Below are 17063 nucleotides of genomic sequence, written 5' to 3' on the forward strand. Positions count from 1 at the left end.
AAACTAGAAAGCTTAGTATTAACTCATAACTGAATTTTCGAAAACTATTGTTAAAATTTTTTTTTATAACAAATTTTTTAAGTTTCAAAAAATATATAATATGAAAATACCCCTTCACGTTTACATTTTTCCATCAAAATATCTCATTAAATTCTATACATATATTACAAATCTCCGACTATTTTTAAGGAAATCCATTCATTTTTAATTAATACATATAATTTTTCCATGAATTTGAAAATTTAAGAATTAAAAACATTTATTCATTTCTAATAGAATTTTCTATTTTTGCGATTTATTTTTAATTTCATTTCATTTTTATTTTCAGATGTAAAAAATGTCTAAATTCTTTTTCTAAATTTTATTTAGCAATTATTTATCAATATAAAAAATATATAAAATATATTAATCAAAAATACTTGGAAAGGAGTATTCAAAAAGTGATTTACCTGGAACTGGAATAATTACAAGCATTTTCTTGTTTTTCTTTTCTACTTTTTTCTTGAGAAATATAAAATTTTTTACCTATTTTGGTTTATTATTAATTTTAAATTTTATCTTTTTTATTTTTTACCTTTTTGAAGGACCTCGCAGAATTTATATTAATTTTGTCTTACAGTCGATTTTTCTATAATTTTTGGAATTTTTAACTTCTTGTTTAGAATGTTAGGAGTCACGTAAAGTCACAGAAAAATCGCCTGGGAGCCAAAACTAATATAACTCCTGCGAGATTCTTAAAAAAAAAATTTTCATAAAAGTTTTCTTGTATTTAATTAATTATTTAATAAAATTGTACATTATGCAACTAAGGCGTATTATGTATGCAAAGTTGCCCCATACAACTCAGCTAGTCAAAAAAGTCGTAATTATTGTCCAAGGGTAATAATGAGAACTTTATTGCCCTAGGGCAATAATGGGTACCTTATTGCCCTAAGATAATAATTTGTACTTTATTGACCTGCGAGCGGTCAATTAAGTACAATTAATTGCCCTAGGGTAATAATAAGCACTTTATTAACCGCTGTGTTATAAAAGGGAAGTTATTATGCGCCTGTACAGGTAGATAAAGTGACCATAATACGGCTAAGTTGCATAAATTTTTTGTTTCCCTTCCTTCGAAAGCAGTTCCAGGTAATTCATGCGATTGATTGAAAAAAACTGAATTTGCAACAATAAATCTAAAAGACTTTTGATTCTAAGTTGAACATTGTCGATAATCTTGTGATTTCAATTCGATTCCTTCAAGTTGACGTGTCATCTCATCAGTGAGTGCATCAACATCAGCCATAAGACCACTTAAAATTCTCTCATTATCCTTGTAGACACTCTCCATTCCATCGAGATCTTTGAATTTCGCCGATGTATCGGCAGTGAGTTCGGAAGCTTGCTGCAAAAGTCTCTTTGCCCTTTGAATATTTTCCTTACTCTTATCAACTCTATCGTTCAGCAAATCACTCGCCTCCTTATACTCCTTACCCAGTAGATTGGTTTTGTATTCCACTTTTTTCGCCTCCTCAGCGACTAGCGTTCCCTCGTGTGATATTTCCTGTTTCACGATAAATTCATTCTTACCAACGTGGGTCTGTAATTTTTTCAATCTCTCCTCTAGACTATCGACTGATCTTGAAGTGTTGTCAGCCTTTTGTTTCGCGTCCCTTGTCACGTCGATAATTTCCGTTAAATCCTTCTCCGACAGTGTTATGTCTTCGTTGGCTTTTGTAATTGCCGATTCGGCGAGATCTTGCGCTTCCTTTGCTTCATTGAGTAGATCGCCAACATTACTGGCGAGATTTTGTTTCTCAAGTGCGGCGTTCTTTGCCTGATTGGCATGACTTTCGAGTGTCTTGGCACGATCTAAATCGTAACGTGTGTCTTCGAGAATTTTGTCCGGATTTGTTAGGGAACTGACGATGTTTTTGATTTTGTCGGCGAGTTCAGTGATTTCCTCGGGTTTCAGGGGGATATTCTTATCGAGCACTTGGTTAGCGAGTGTTCGTACTTGAGCTGGTGTTGGATGGTCATTGTTCTCGGTTTGATCGAGTAGACTGGCAATTTTTTCTGATAGATCGGTTATGTTCTTCATTAGACTATCGGAACGTTGAAGAGCGTCTGAGGCGAAATTAAAGGCGTCTTGGGCATTTCCTCTTGCAGAGGTTGCGTCATTCTTGACTTCGATCATCTGAAAAATTAGGACTAGTAGAATTTCTAATGATTTTAAATACTGGTGGATCAATTTTTTGCCCTTAGGAACTTTAGAGAAATCTGTTTACAGATATAGGGCGCGAGAGGTCTGCAAACGCATTAGGTCGATAAAAATAGGTAGTGTACATAACGTCCCCCGTTTTGTCTTTCTTGATAGTGGCGCAAGCGCAGTTGCTTCTGATGAGGGGACGTTAGGTACACTCTGTCTCTTTCTATCGACTTGACGCTTCCACTTAATCGTACGGACTCAGGTCCTCTATTTTTACCGCAGAGTATCCGCAGGGAACGAAGAAAGTCGTAAGACTTTCTTCGTCCCCTGCGGATACTCTACGTTAAGAGTTAAAAGCGGAATTAACAATATAACAAATTAAAAGGAGAAGAATACTTACACTTCGAAGTAATTGTTCAGCTTCATCTCTGTGATTCTTGATCCTAGCGGACTGCTTCTTAGCAACGTCGAGTGCTTGATTAGCTTTGGTGACAGCCCCAGCATCACAAGAGAGACCACCACAAGATCCACAACCAGCACCTCCGCAAACACTACTGCATTCGGTTACATTTTGTCCACACATATTCAGATTCAAATCGGGCATCATTCGATTAAAGGACTTGATTTTTTCGTCCAATTTTTGGAGAGCTTCCTTATTCCTCTCGTGTGCTTCAGCAACGGCGTCGCTATTTTTGGCAATCAATGATTCTGTGTGTTTCTTGTACCGCTCGGCATCGTCAAGAATACTGGTTGTGTCGTTCGCCATTTTTTCAGCTTGTCTAGATTGCTCGGACATCATTCGAGTGACATTCAAAGCACCCTGAACGTTCGCCTCCTGTAATGATGTTGCATTCTCCTTCAGATTCACGGCTTTCTCGTGAAGATTGTGCGTTCGATTCTTCAAGTTCTTCAGAGCAACGTCGTTTAGATTGACACGTTGCTTGACATTGTTGAGGAGATCATCAGCCTTTTCTAGAGTCATTGACGAATCGGCGATATTTTTACTCAAATCATCTGCAAGTTTGTTCAGTTCATCTAGATCTTGACTTCTGACCGATGCATTTCCAATGAGGGTTTTCACTTGCTCGATGGAAGACATCATATCGTCAAATTCCTGACTATAGACTCCAGTGGTTCCGACTTTTTGGATTCTTGACGCTTCGTCAATGACGTAATTTGTCTTGTTCTTCAAGCCCTCGAGAATCATGTCCCAATTGTCGAAGCACTCGCCACAAGGACTGCAGTTTGGTGCAAAACCAATGTAACTACGATCGCATTGATCACATTTGTGACCTCCGATTCCTTTATGACAGACACAGGCACCAGTTTCGCGGTTACATTGCTGGCTGGCTGATCCTATCTGATCGCACTCGCAGGGATAACATTCCACATTCGGATTACCCCAGTGATTCGCTTGACACTCGTTACATCTCCTGCCACCAAACCCAGGACGACACTCGCAGGTTCCATCGAAGGGATTGCACCTGATTGAAATAGAGAACGGGAAAATTTACCAGTTTGCTAAAGATTAGAAATGAATAGAAAAAGATTCGATCATTACCTATCGGATACACTTCCAATGGCGTCACACTCGCAAGGATCACAACCTTGACCACTGGCTATTCGCCAATGATTCTCTTCGCAAGAGTCACACAGTTGACCGACCACGTGAGGCAGACAGGGACACTGACCAGTTCGATGATCGCAAGAACCAGCTGATCGATCAGTACCAAGAACATCACATTTACACTGCTGACAATCCTTCAATAGAGCATTACCAAAATAATCTGGCTGGCAAATTTGACAATTTGGCCCGGAAGTGTGATATAGACACTGTAGACAACGTCCAGTGTGAGGGTCACAATTTCCTGGACGGTACAAATCGGTGTTGTTACTACAATCACAGGATGAACAACTTCCACCCGCTATTTCCGGATTTCCGAAGTAATTCTCAGCACAACTGTCACACCTTGGTCCCGAGTAGCCTTCACGACATTCGCAAATGACGTCATGAGTCACTGGATCCAGAGAGCAACTGTCTGCATACGAGTGACCGGAGTCTTGTGTTCCTGTAATTGTAAATCATTACAAAAATATTCCATCAACTGAAAGTTATGTTCAACATTAGGATCCGAAAGATCAGAAGATCGAGTGTTAGCCGTTAAGAAAATAATCACTTTGGACTAACCTGGACAAGGACAAGCCCGACAAGGGATATCGACTCCAATTCTTGGATCTCCATAGAATGTAGCAACGCACCGATCGCAATTGTGACCAGCTGTCGAGTCTCTGCAATTCAGACAAGCTCCCGTCTGTGAATCACAACTATCGGCGTGTCCATTACATTCACATCTCTGGCAATGGGGGAAATTCCAAAATCCAGGTTCACATTGTCCACAAGTTCGTGAATAAGTATTCGGACGACACTTGCAACGTCCAGTTTCAACATCGCAGAAATTGTCCAAAGCTCCTACACCATCGCAATCGCATGTAATGCATCCTTGTGGTCCAAATCCATAGGTTCCTGGTGCACAACGATCGCAACGTCGTCCTACTACGTTTTGCTTGCAGTGACAATTGCCACCGTAACTGTCACAAAATGCACTGTGTGATCCAGTTGGATTACATTCGCACACTGGAAAAAATTACACAATCAGTACTGATTCTTCCTCTTTCGAATATCTTTTCAATAATTTACTTAATGACAAATAATCGAAATTAAAAATAAGAAGCCACACTGAGAGAATCATGGGACGTCTGTCCAAATTTGGATCCCAATCATGATTGAGGACTCAAATCGAGGAATTCGCCTGACACTTGGTCGAGTTCTTCGAGACTAGGTCTTAATTGGAATCTATAATTGGATACAGGGTTTTGGTTTGTATTTGGACTATCATGAAAACCTTTATCCAAATCTATATTCTAATTGAGGACCCGGATCGAAGAAATCGACTTCGCGTCGGACGAATTCTTTGGATCGGGTCCTCAATTGGAATCTAGATTTGGATACAGAATTTTAGTCTGATTTATATCTAGACTAACATAAAAACCTTTTTCCAAATCTAGATTCTAATAGAGGACTCAGATTGATGACTTCGCCCGTCGCGGGTTCGAATTTTTCGATCCGGATCCTCAATTGGAATCTAGATTTGGATAACAGTTTTCAGTGTTGTTTATATAGCCAGAGCACATGAAAATCTTTATCCAAACATAGGTCTTAATCCCAACTAGAATCCGGATTTGTTTCCGGAAAGTTTTTCAGTCTGATTTAATAGTCTTTTAGAATCAGAATTTAGATTAGAATTTAGATCCAGATAAATATTAGGAACTAGATTATGCTTAGGGTTGGGATCTATTAGGACTTAAATTCGGAGACAGAATTAAGAATTCTGCATTGAAACACTTACAGTGTGCACCATCATAAACATAGTAACCGATGCTGTTGTAGTACTTGTTACATTTTTCCGGTGAATCGTGATTATAACCAACATTACTAAAGTAATCGTTACATCTGTAACCATCGTACTCATGACGTCGCAATTCTCCCAAACCTGGTTCAGTGAAGAACGGAATCAGATCGATCTTCGGTCTCAGCACAATCTGGAAAAAACGTTAAAAGAAAATTTCATCAAAAACGATTCTTGAAGATATCAACAAAATTAAGGAAGATTACTTTTGAACATAAGTATTATTTTTAAGAATAAAAGTGCGAGGAATGTTACCGAATCAACGAGAATCGAAGCCGATGGTGTATCGGCAGGACCATTGAATTTTCTTAAAGTCAACAGAATCGAGTACTGTTTTCCGGCTTCCAAACAAACTGAAGGAATTGCAATTGCACTCCTGGCGTTCGCTGGTAATTGGGTCCACAAATTGTCATCGTCCGGTGTCCAGTCGGCGCATGGACCATTAGGATCGACAGGCTCATTGCGTTCAATCACAATCTGCACATCTTCCCATGTTCCCGATTGCACCGGCTCATAACGAACAATAATGTCATACCACATCGATCTGTAGATATCGTCAACAGTAAAGTTTAACGTCGATCCCTCGAGGGCTTTCATAAAGCCAATTCCCGTCCAGGTGTTGTTTCTTCCATCTCTATACGGTTCTCTGATGACCACTTGGCAATTCTGTAATTGAAAAACTATTATTAATTTCCCTTTTTGATTTTAAACTTCGATTTTTTTCGAGGACAAAAACTGTTGTCAAATGGTATTGGTAGATTTGGACCCAGGTTCAAATGGTTTGATTTTATTTGTTTGCTAGGTTCAAATAGTATTCATTTCTCTTGTGGGGACTTTTTTGGAGACTTACGTCAGTTCCTCTTGCCAATTCTCCTTCATATGTCAATAAATCGAGATATCCTGTATAATAACTCTGCTCGGGTTGATTACACGTTCGTCCAGTAACATGGGATCGACAACGACATTGACCAGTGACAACATCACAGGAATTCTCCAGTGAACCACCGGGATCACAATCGCATGCTTTACAACCATCTGCATCGTCTGAGAGACCATAGTATTCCGGTAAACATTGATTACAGTCACGTCCGGTCACGTGACGCTTACAGGTGCACTCGCCAGTCAGGGCATCACAACCCTCATTGTTCACGGTTCCAAGAATGTGACACGTACACGCTGAATGATAAAATTATTTATTTAGATGAAATGATCTATTCCGTTAAAGTAATTAATTCAGGAAATTTGTCATTATCTTTTCCTAAGAATTTCTCATTAGGAAGCTTTGTGGTTTTTTTTATTGAGTCTAGATTTAATTAAAAATCTTTAAACCTTTAATTTTAAGGTGAGATTGGAGTCTTACCTTGACAACCCTCGGGATTGTTTTCGTCAAAGTTCCAGAAGCCATTTTTACATTCGTTACAATGGCGTCCTTGAACGTTTACTTTGCAGTGGCATCTTCCTGACTCTTCACCACTAAGAAGATCCGTTCTTGAGTCGCAAATACCCTCGTCCAATGATCCACGTGGATCGCATTCGCAGGCTGCAAACAAAACGAGATTTAATCTTTGTTGTCGAATGGATTTAAAGAAGTATCTTGTAGTAGCTGATGAACACCGAAGTGTTGCATAACTAATGAAATAGTGTTTCATTTATTACTCTTCGGATAATCCATTAAAAGAATATTAAGGAAATTTAATTTTTATTTCATGGAGTGTAGATTCGAATATAAGTTGGTATTTAGATCTAGATTAGCATTAGGATCTAAGACATCATATCATGTATCAGTTCAGGATTCAAATTAAGATTCGAATAAAAGTTAGTATTTGTCTCTAAATTAGAATCTAAATAAGGTTTAAAATTTAGAGTAAGATGAGCGTAATATTTTAATTAGTCTCTACTTCAAGATTAGAATTTAGTTTTGGATTAGGATCAAGATTGTGATAAAATTCTTACGTTGACAAGCTTCAGCATCCGAAATATGTTTACTCTCGTCATGATAGTAATAAAGTGCGCACTGCTCGCAATTTTGTCCTCTCGTATTGTGCTGACAATTGTCGCAAACACCACCTGATAATTTTCCCGATCGCTCATAAACTGCCTGATCAAAATGGCACGACGTCGTGTGATTATTGCAATTACATTCACGACATGCATTCGTTTGCTTTCCAACTGCCGGCTTCCATGGTAAATCGTTGTAAAAATCTTCGCACAATTCGCAATTGAGTCCCTTTGTATTGTGTGTGCATTCGCATCTGCCATGGACCATGTTCTCCTCATTGATAACACCGGGAAGCGGTAGACAACGTGAAGCGTGACCATAGCATGAGCATGAACCCCTAATTACCATATCATTAATTGCATAGTAATATTTTTCGCGAATTTCCGCTCGACTATCCAAAAGATCATCGCCAAGTGTGTGTAATTTGGTGAAGTTTATTCGTAAATTCGTTATCTTGAGGAGATTTTGCACTTCCTTTGAATATGGATTGCTGATCAGTAGATTCGATGGTAGGACTCTGAAATATTTGTTTATTATTAAATTTCATTTATTTATTTATTCACTCATTTTATTGTTAACATTTAACTCTAAATAAATATTCGATAAATTAAATATAAAAACTAGAGTTGAACGATTAATTTTGCGACTAAAAAATTAATTTTTTCAGAAGCTTACGTCACTGGTTCCAAAGGAAGACTGTAAAGTAAATTGACAATAGATTTTTCGCTCGCTATTTTAAATTAGAGAATAATTACAGAAAATAATTAAAACTATTTTTCTTAATTTCTTAAGAGCTTACTTTATCGTATCCTGGTCCAAACTGCAAAATTTGATTTAATTTTTGATATTCAAATATTGGAATTTAGAAGTAAAAAATTAGTGAATGAAATTAGTAATTCTAGTGATAAATTGATGATTATTTATTAGTGAATAAAATTAGTAATTTTAGTGATTAATTGATGATTATTTATTAGTGAATAAAATTAATTTCAAAAGAATTTTTGCAAAGTTCACCTAAAAATAAGATCTCCATTTTGCGATGGTGCAACGTGTGAATATCTCGTTTCGCAAATAACGTCCGTTAATTTTTGTGGTGCATGAGTTGGAATGCCGGGGAAAAATTGCTCGCAATTATGGGCAAAATAACGATAGACTTGCCACGTTTTACCAAAATCGTAAGATCTTTCAATTAACATTGCAGCTGGTCTAAATGTTTGGAAGCGAATAATTATATGCGTAAAATGAAATTCCGCTTCCAAATCAAAAGTTAGTGTCACATTTTCCAATCCATTTTCTGCTTGCCACCACGTTCTGTGTGGAACTCTGAAATTATTTATTTATTATTATTTATCTAATTATTTGTCTTTAATTATTTATTTAATAATGTAAACAAATGAATTTAAATATTTTCAAAGAAATTTTTCGAAAATTATTTTAAAAAAATCGAGATAAAGAAGAACTTTAGTAAAAATTTTCATTTACTCACCCACTGACGATATTTTCAATACTGTGTTGTTTTTTTTGCGAGGACGCATCACAGAAAAAGCACTTTTTCCTATCCTTCAAATGTGAAACAATACAATATCTTTCTGGTCCATTTAAACCACACGTCGACGATGTCTTTAATCGATCTGTCCTTCCAATTAATAAATTACCTGTCGCAGGATAACACGAACTCTGCTCGCAGGGATGAATTCTCTTTGGTTTAATGCCTAAAAATTGAAAAAGAAAAAAATCCGTTCTCAGTTCAGAAAAAAAACAAATTTAACAAAAAAATTCCGTAAATTAAAAATCTCGCTTGCAAGTTTTTTTTCATTTTAGAAAACTAATTACAGCTTTGGTTGCAGAGCAAAATTTTTTTTTGTTACTTTCCCAATAACACCACAGTTAGTCTTCTGCAGCGTTGATCATTGATCATTTTTTTTTTATTTTCGTTCAAAATTTTTCCAGTAAAAAACTCTTAGAAAATTTTCTTTCACATTTTTTCTAAGGATATCAAATTGAGACAAAAAACGTTATTAAAATTGTAGCCTCGCAACAAAAAATTTAAGGGAGCAAATAAAAAAAATTAAGCAGGAAATTAAGAAAAAAACTTTTTTCTTAATTTCCTCCTTAATTTTTTTCTTTATTTGCTCCCTAAAATTTTTTTAAATATTATTTAATTATTTTTTTTAGCAAATTTCGAATAAAGTAGAATTGAAAGATTGAAACAAAACAATACCAATGATCATTTGCAGAATTTTTTTTTTCTGTGCAAAAAGAAAGGGAAAAAAATTTTTGAAAGGTACTCTCACCGGTTGTAAAACAAGGATTTTTCATAAGCTATTTGTTTAATTATTTTTACTTTTTGTTTAAAAAAAAAGAAAACCGCTACTTGAGAGGTGTGATCATTCAATAAAATTGCTAACGTGCGCCAAGTGCCAAGTGTATAAAAAAAAATCAGGAAAATGTGCAAGGGTTAATTTGAATAATTCATTTCCTGTAAATTGAGCTACCTTGAGTACTTGACTCGATTGGCCATTGAGAATAATAATTTTCACCAAACGCCTCTAAGGGCGACATGTCTCCTCGCTGGACCGAACGAGTACCTATAACACCCCTTTAACTTATCTCTTATCGGGGTAACATTTTCCATATATATAGGATTTAATCTCCCATTAATACGTGACTCTCATTTTAATAAATTTATAACATAATTAAAATTCAACTAAAAAAAAATTTCAAAAAAAAAATTAATGTACAAAGCAAATGTAATAGTTAAATATAATATATTTTAAATATATATAAATACTTTATTATAAATAAATAAGTAAAAACAATACTAATATTATAATAATAAATTAGTAAGAGTAATTAATAAATAAAATAAAGTAATAGACTGAAAAAATTTATTTGATTTAATTATTCAATTTCTTGTCAGTTATAAAATAAATATTTACTATTTACTAATATTTATTAATAAATATTTAATCGTTTTTATTTGAACCAAGAAAAATTTTATTTAAATTGAAATTGAAAAATTTCAGTATTTGAAGCAAATAGAATTTAATTATAATTAGATGTAGTTTTTTATCATATGTAAGGTGTAAGCAAATCAAATAGAATTTAATTTATTAAAATAAAAATTATATGATTCTGATAAATTATACTAACTAAATTAAAATTTATTAATTAAATTGTTTAATAATTTCTTTTTTTTAAATTACCTCTTATCGGTGGCTTTGGTTGTCCATATTGCGGCTCTCCGAAACCTAAAATTAAAAAATTCATAAATTTTAAAATTTATAAAAGTTATTTGTTTACTATTCATTATGATTTGTTTATTATTTTTTTTTAAACAAAGTTTGAAACTATTTAAAAAATTGTTAAAATTTTTGTATGTAACTGGTTCAATTAATTACTTTAAGAAGATTTTTTGACACTTGCGAGCAAATTGGTTTATTATTTATTTGTTTGATTAATTAATAATTGTTTAATTAATTATTCTAGAAAGATTCATGACACTTGCGGGCAAGTTGGTTTATTATTTGATTATGCAATTGATAATTAATTGCTTAATTAATTGTTTCAAGAAAATTAAAGACACTTTCGTACAAGTTGGTTTATTATTTATTAATTAATTGTTTAATTAATTATTTTAAGAACATTTACGATATTTGCGGACAAGTTAGTTTATTATTTAATTGTTATTAAAATTAATTGTTTATTTAACTATTCTAGAAAAATTCATGACACTTTCGGACAAGCTGGTTTATTATTTAATTGTTTATTTGTTAATTAATTGTTTAATTAATTATTTTAAGAACATTTACGACATTTGCGGACAAGTTAGTTTATTCTTTAATTGTTATTAATAATTAATTGCTTAATTAAATATTCTAGAAAAATGCATGACAGTTTTGGACAAAATTATTACTATTTATTTGTAATCATGAATTAATTGCTTAATTAATTATTCTAGAAAGATTCATGACACCTGGGGACAAGTTGGTTTATTATTTAATTGTTCAATTGATAATTAATTGTTTAATTAATTATTTTAAGAAAATTAAAGACACTTTTGAAAAAGTAGGTTTACTATTTAATTGTTTAATTGATAAATAATTGTTTAATTGATTAAAAATTAAATAAAAATTAATTAATTTAAAATTTAAGACACTTGCAAAGAAGTTGGTTTATTATTTAATTACATAATTGATAATTAAATTTTTAATGAATCATTGCAAGAAGATTATTGACACTTTCGGACAAGTTGTCTTATTATTTAATTGTTTAAATTCAATTATTAATTATTTATTGCTTAAAATTTTACTAATTTTTTTTTTAATTATTTTTTTTATGATTATTTTGTTTAAAATTTACTTTCGAAATAGATTTTTGATAAATTTAAACTTGTGGCATAATTTTATTGAAAAATTGCAATAAAAATTAAGGAAAATATTCTGTTTTAGTCAGTTTTTCTCTATTTTAGAAAAGCTACTCATTTTTGCTTTTTGTCATAAAATTATTTATCTTGAGAAATAAACGGATGTTTGTGACGTGCTCCCTTCGGATAACATTTCAAATCACAGATGCGTGAATGTTTTTTATCCTTTAGGAAATATTTTTTCACGTTGTAAATAGTTTTAACTGTAGATAAACTATTAGAAACTGTAAATAATAGTGAAACTGTAGATAAACTATTAGAAACTATAAAAAATAGTGGAAACTGTAAATAAATTATTCGGAACTATTTTTATTGATTAATAAAAATTATTAATAAATTATAAATAATTCTTTGATTTGACAAAAGAAAATTATTTCCTGATTATTATTATTTGGAAAATAAAATTTCTATTTTTGTTTTAACGCACTTATTCCTATAAATTGAACTCGATATAAATATTCAAAAGGGTCATTAGATTTTTTTACATAATCTATTTCTCGGTATTTTTGGGAGTTTTGAATTTCTTTTTTTCCGAATCTCGATCTCATCGACGGAAGATGGGGTCGGAAGGTCGTGGAAATATCTAATCAGTTTTGGATAAAAAGGCTCCTCTTGTCGTTCGAGGGAAGAGAACAAAAAATGTAGGCTATATATACTCGTAAATTTCTCGCCCTACAATTATTTGATTATGAAATTTTTTTTATGTAATTTTGAAAAAAAAAATTCTTTTCTTTTTTGTAATGTTAAAATATTTTATTTACTATTAAAAAATTATTAATTCTTCTGTAATTAAAAAATTTTCTTGAGAATTCAAGTCTCTTAATTGTTTCACTACTTGTGTCTTATTTTCTTTATTTTTTTTCGATTAAATTTTCTTCATTCAGAACTAGAATTAGTTATCAATTTGAGAAGTTTCGAATGACCCAACGTGATATGATGATAATTTCCGTGTCGTAATTTATTTCTTATGAAAAATGTTGAATCAAATAAGAATCCGGGAATATTTATCAAAAAGACAATTGTCTAAATTTTATTTTTAGAGCATTTTTTTTTTGTAATTTTTAAAATATTTATAGTAAATGTTTTTTACCTGAACTAAAAATAGCGATAAGGAAAATAAAATTTCCTATTAAAATGTAGTTTCGAACTCCAACCATTGTGAACTGGTTCCGAGTTCTGCGGTTTTCAGTTCCACTGGAAAATGGCTACCACGTCATCTTTATTTATCTGTTTCAAAAGGAATGAAAAATTTATTAAAAATGCCTGCATAATTTATTTTTAACTTTACTACTATTTGTTTATAATTATTTTTTCCTATTTATAACTTCCACTTCTGTTTCTTCAGTAATCAAATAAAATCAAATCCAAATTTATTATTTTCTGTACAGTAGATTTTATTTTAAAATATTTTTTTATTTTAGTATAATTATTTTTAATTAAGACAAACATTTTTTGATTCATATTTTGAAGTCATAAATATAAAAAGTTTATTAATGAAAATAAAATTTGTATTTTATTTTTGTATTTATAATTTAATAATTTTATATTTATAATAATTTATTGATAATTTTAATTTTGTTTTATATTTTTAATAAACATTTACATTCAGTTATTCAATTCAGCTAAGAAATGTAATCTTTTCAATTGTTACAATTATTATTATTATTTTTATTACTAATTTACTTGTCGGTACTGTATTATAAATAATTAAATATAACAAGGAAATAATTTTGCGAAACTAGTTTTTTCCACAAAATAAATTAAAGAATAAAAATGAACAAATTTTCCACAACATTTTTGTAAACAATTTGCTTTAGTGTCAATTATTGTGAATTTCTTTTTAAGATTTCGAATATTATTTGAGAAAACTTAATATCAAGATGAATTAATTAATAATAATTAATTAATATACTAAATTAATATATTATTATTATTATTATTATTATTATTATTATTATTATTATTATTATTAATATTATTTTATATAAATATATTTACATCAAAAGGAAAATTAATAATAAGCTGATTATTTATATTAAAAATAAATAATAATAATATTAATATTAAGATTAATATTTACGGAAGAAAATTTTAAAAATTCTATAAAAACTAAATTTTGAAAGCACAACAGAGATTTTTCTTTATTTTTGCTTTTCCTTTTTCTTATGTAGCAATTTTTATAAATTACAAAAATTTTCTGCCAGTGTTTTAATTATTTTCAATATTTTTCTTTCGAATTTAATTTTTTTTTAATTCAATAAATTTACCTACTAGAAAAAAAAATTTGATAAAATTTATTTTTAACTGTTTTCCCAAAAGTTCTATTAAAAAAACTTTGTAGAAAATTTTTTTAATAATTAATAATAATAATAGTAATAATAATAATATAATGCTGCAATAATAATTATGAGAATGATAACAATAATAGTAATAATGACAATAAAAATGGGGATTCTAAAAATGTAAAAAAGGGGTAATTATTCTTGGAAAATAATTAAAAATTAATTTTATTAAACTGTATTTTTATTATTATTATTATTATTATTATTATTATTATTATTATTATTATTATTATTATTATTATTATTATTATTAATTATTATAAAACTAATGAAAAAAGAGTTTAAAAACAGCAAATTTTAAAAAATGGGTATTAAAATTAATAATCCAAAATGGGGTATAAAATGGGGAATACAAATAATAATACTAATAAAAATGTAATAATAATAAAGTAAATAAAATAAAAATAAAATAGTAAAAATAGAAATAAAAATAAATTTTTATATTCTCTCTAAATTTGAATTAGTAAAAAATTTTACTACTTTGAATTAGTGACTGATTTTTTGGCTTTTGAATTAGTAAAATTTACTATAATAAAATAATAGTGATTTCTACTACTTTAATAGTAAAATTTAGTAATTCAAAAGCAAAAACTCAGACAATATATTATTATTTTTACTCTCCTTTAACTAATTTTATTATTATTAAAAATATATTATTATTAATAATTTAATATTAATATTTTTAAATATAATATTAACAATTCTCTAAATTTGATTTAATTAAAAATGTTTACTAATACGAAGACTTTTTGCTTTAAAATTAGTAAGTATTTCTAATAAAGTAATTTTTATTAATCTATATTAGTAAAAATTAATAGTAAAAATGTTTACTAATTTGAATTATTGACTGGCTTTTTGCTTTTGAATAAGTAAATTTTTTTACTAAATAGTAATTTCTACTAATTTATTAGTAAAATTTTAGTAAATTAAAAATTTTTTTATTAGTAAAGTTTTAATATAGTAAAAATGTTTCCTAATTTCAATTTTTATTGACTGACTTTTTGTTTCTCAGTTAGTAAATTTTTCTAATAAATAATAATTTCTGCTAATTTAGTAGTAAAATTTAATGATTCAAAATCAAAAAGTCTGTCACTAGTAATTCAAAATTGTAAACATTTTTAATAATTCAAATTTAGAGAGTTGTTATTACAGTATTTAATAATATTAATAATAATGTATTTATAATTTATTCAAAGAAGAAATAAGAATAATAATAATTTAATATAGATGTCAATAATAATGATAATTATACAATACTAATAATAATAAAATGATGAGTTATTCTTAATAATAAAATAGTAATAACAAGAAATTTCTGTACTGTTATTAACAAAACAAAATTCTATATTAACTGAATATTGAAAGTGTATATATATACTTGAAAACCAAAAATAATAACTGTGGAATTTGTTTAAATTCGAATTCTCACTGTGCGTGGAATAAGATCGTGAAAGAGAATAAAATTGAAAGAATGACAATAAGAAGGAAAGAAAAATTATTTATAAATATAGTTTTGAAGAAAAAAAAGAAGAGAATAAATGCATAAATCATGAAAAAAAAACTAAGCACACTCATTCGCGTATAGAATATATGTCTCTTCTGCATGAAATTGCATTGCAATCGAATTTATTTTTTCCCACAGGAAACACAATATTGTAATATCACGTTCACTGAACTGAGCGAAAAAAAAATCACTGTACTATAATTTTTTAATAAACGTTATCCAAGTGTAGAAAACAAAAATTGTTTCTTTTTATTTGAAAAAAAAGAAACATTTAAAATTTTTATTAAAAAGTTTCTATTTTTTTTTTTTCATGAAATGTCACTCTCTTATGTATACACGAGGTTTTTGCCTGACAGAAAAGCCTCTTACAGGTTTACTTTCAGACTGTAATACCAAGAGTTTGTCTCATAATTTCTCTCTCTCCTTCTCTTCTTTTTTTGTTCATCTCTCTTTCTCTCTCTCTCTTTTCTATCTTTTTCTCTTTTACTCTTACTATTTTTCTCTTTTTTACTCTTACTATTTTTCTCTCTCTTTCTCTTACTATTTTTCTCTTTCTCTCTCTTTTTCTTACTATTTCTCTCTCTCTCTCTTTTATTTCTTTCTCTCTCTCTCTCTCTCTCTCTCTGACACACACTCTCTCTCACTCTCTCTGGCGGTTAGTTTCTCTCTCTCCAATTCTCTCTCACTTGTTCCTATAGCGAGAGGTACCTATAAAGCGTGTTCTGCTTATACCTATTCGGGTAGTCGGTATGTACCTGGTATGTATGAGATGTTGGGTCCGATCTTAGTCGAACGGGACCCACTGGGTCCACAGCACACACACACTTCGTGCACAATAATTTTCCTTCCGTTTTTCGATTTCAAATTTTCAAAAAGAAAATTCTTGTTGTTGTTTTTGTTATACACTAGAAATTAATTTTGTAATAAAAAAAAACACCAAAAAACTGTGATAATATTATTTCTTTTTTTTTTATTTTGAAAAAAAACAGTGATATTCCAAAAGCGAGCACACACAGACAGAAAATAATGTTGGACGCTGACGCGTCTCTCGTTTGTGAGTTAAAAAACGACGGTTCTATGTGTACTCAAGAGAGTCTGTAGCACTCGGCACTGTCGGCGAGCGAATGCGGGGGT

The 17063-nt window shown here is 30.2% G+C and overlaps 1 protein-coding gene across 1 annotated transcript; it reads right to left on the reverse strand.

The window, feature by feature from the left end:
• Nucleotides 1–326: 326 nt before the first annotated feature.
• LOC122504592 (laminin subunit beta-1) lies at nt 327–17063 on the reverse strand. Its single transcript, XM_043615769.1, has 14 exons — nt 16685–17063; nt 13174–13310; nt 10864–10908; nt 9144–9369; nt 8672–8980; nt 7612–8174; nt 7019–7198; nt 6509–6834; nt 5914–6324; nt 5599–5791; nt 4380–4826; nt 3753–4260; nt 2592–3675; nt 327–2179 (listed from the first exon to the last, which is right to left on the reverse strand). The coding sequence occupies exons 2-14, from the start codon at nt 13238–13240 to the stop codon at nt 1196–1198; spliced, it is 5343 nt and encodes a 1780-aa protein (XP_043471704.1). The 5' UTR covers nt 13241–13310; nt 16685–17063; the 3' UTR covers nt 327–1195.

This window comes from Leptopilina heterotoma, unplaced genomic scaffold (genome assembly GCF_015476425.1).
Source record: "Leptopilina heterotoma isolate Lh14 unplaced genomic scaffold, ASM1547642v1 Lhet_305, whole genome shotgun sequence".
NCBI classification, from domain to species: Eukaryota; Metazoa; Arthropoda; class Insecta; order Hymenoptera; family Figitidae; genus Leptopilina; species Leptopilina heterotoma.

Coding starts and splice junctions, on each gene's coding strand:
- LOC122504592 (XM_043615769.1), bottom strand. CDS start 13,240: ATGGTTGGAGTTCGAAACTACATTTTAATAGGAAATTTTATTTTCCTT. Junction 8,981..9,143: donor ATTGAAAATATCGTCAGTGG/GTGAGTAAATGA, acceptor AAATAATTTCAG/AGTTCCACACAGAACGTGGT. Junction 4,261..4,379: donor TCGGGCTTGTCCTTGTCCAG/GTTAGTCCAAAG, acceptor TTACAATTACAG/GAACACAAGACTCCGGTCAC.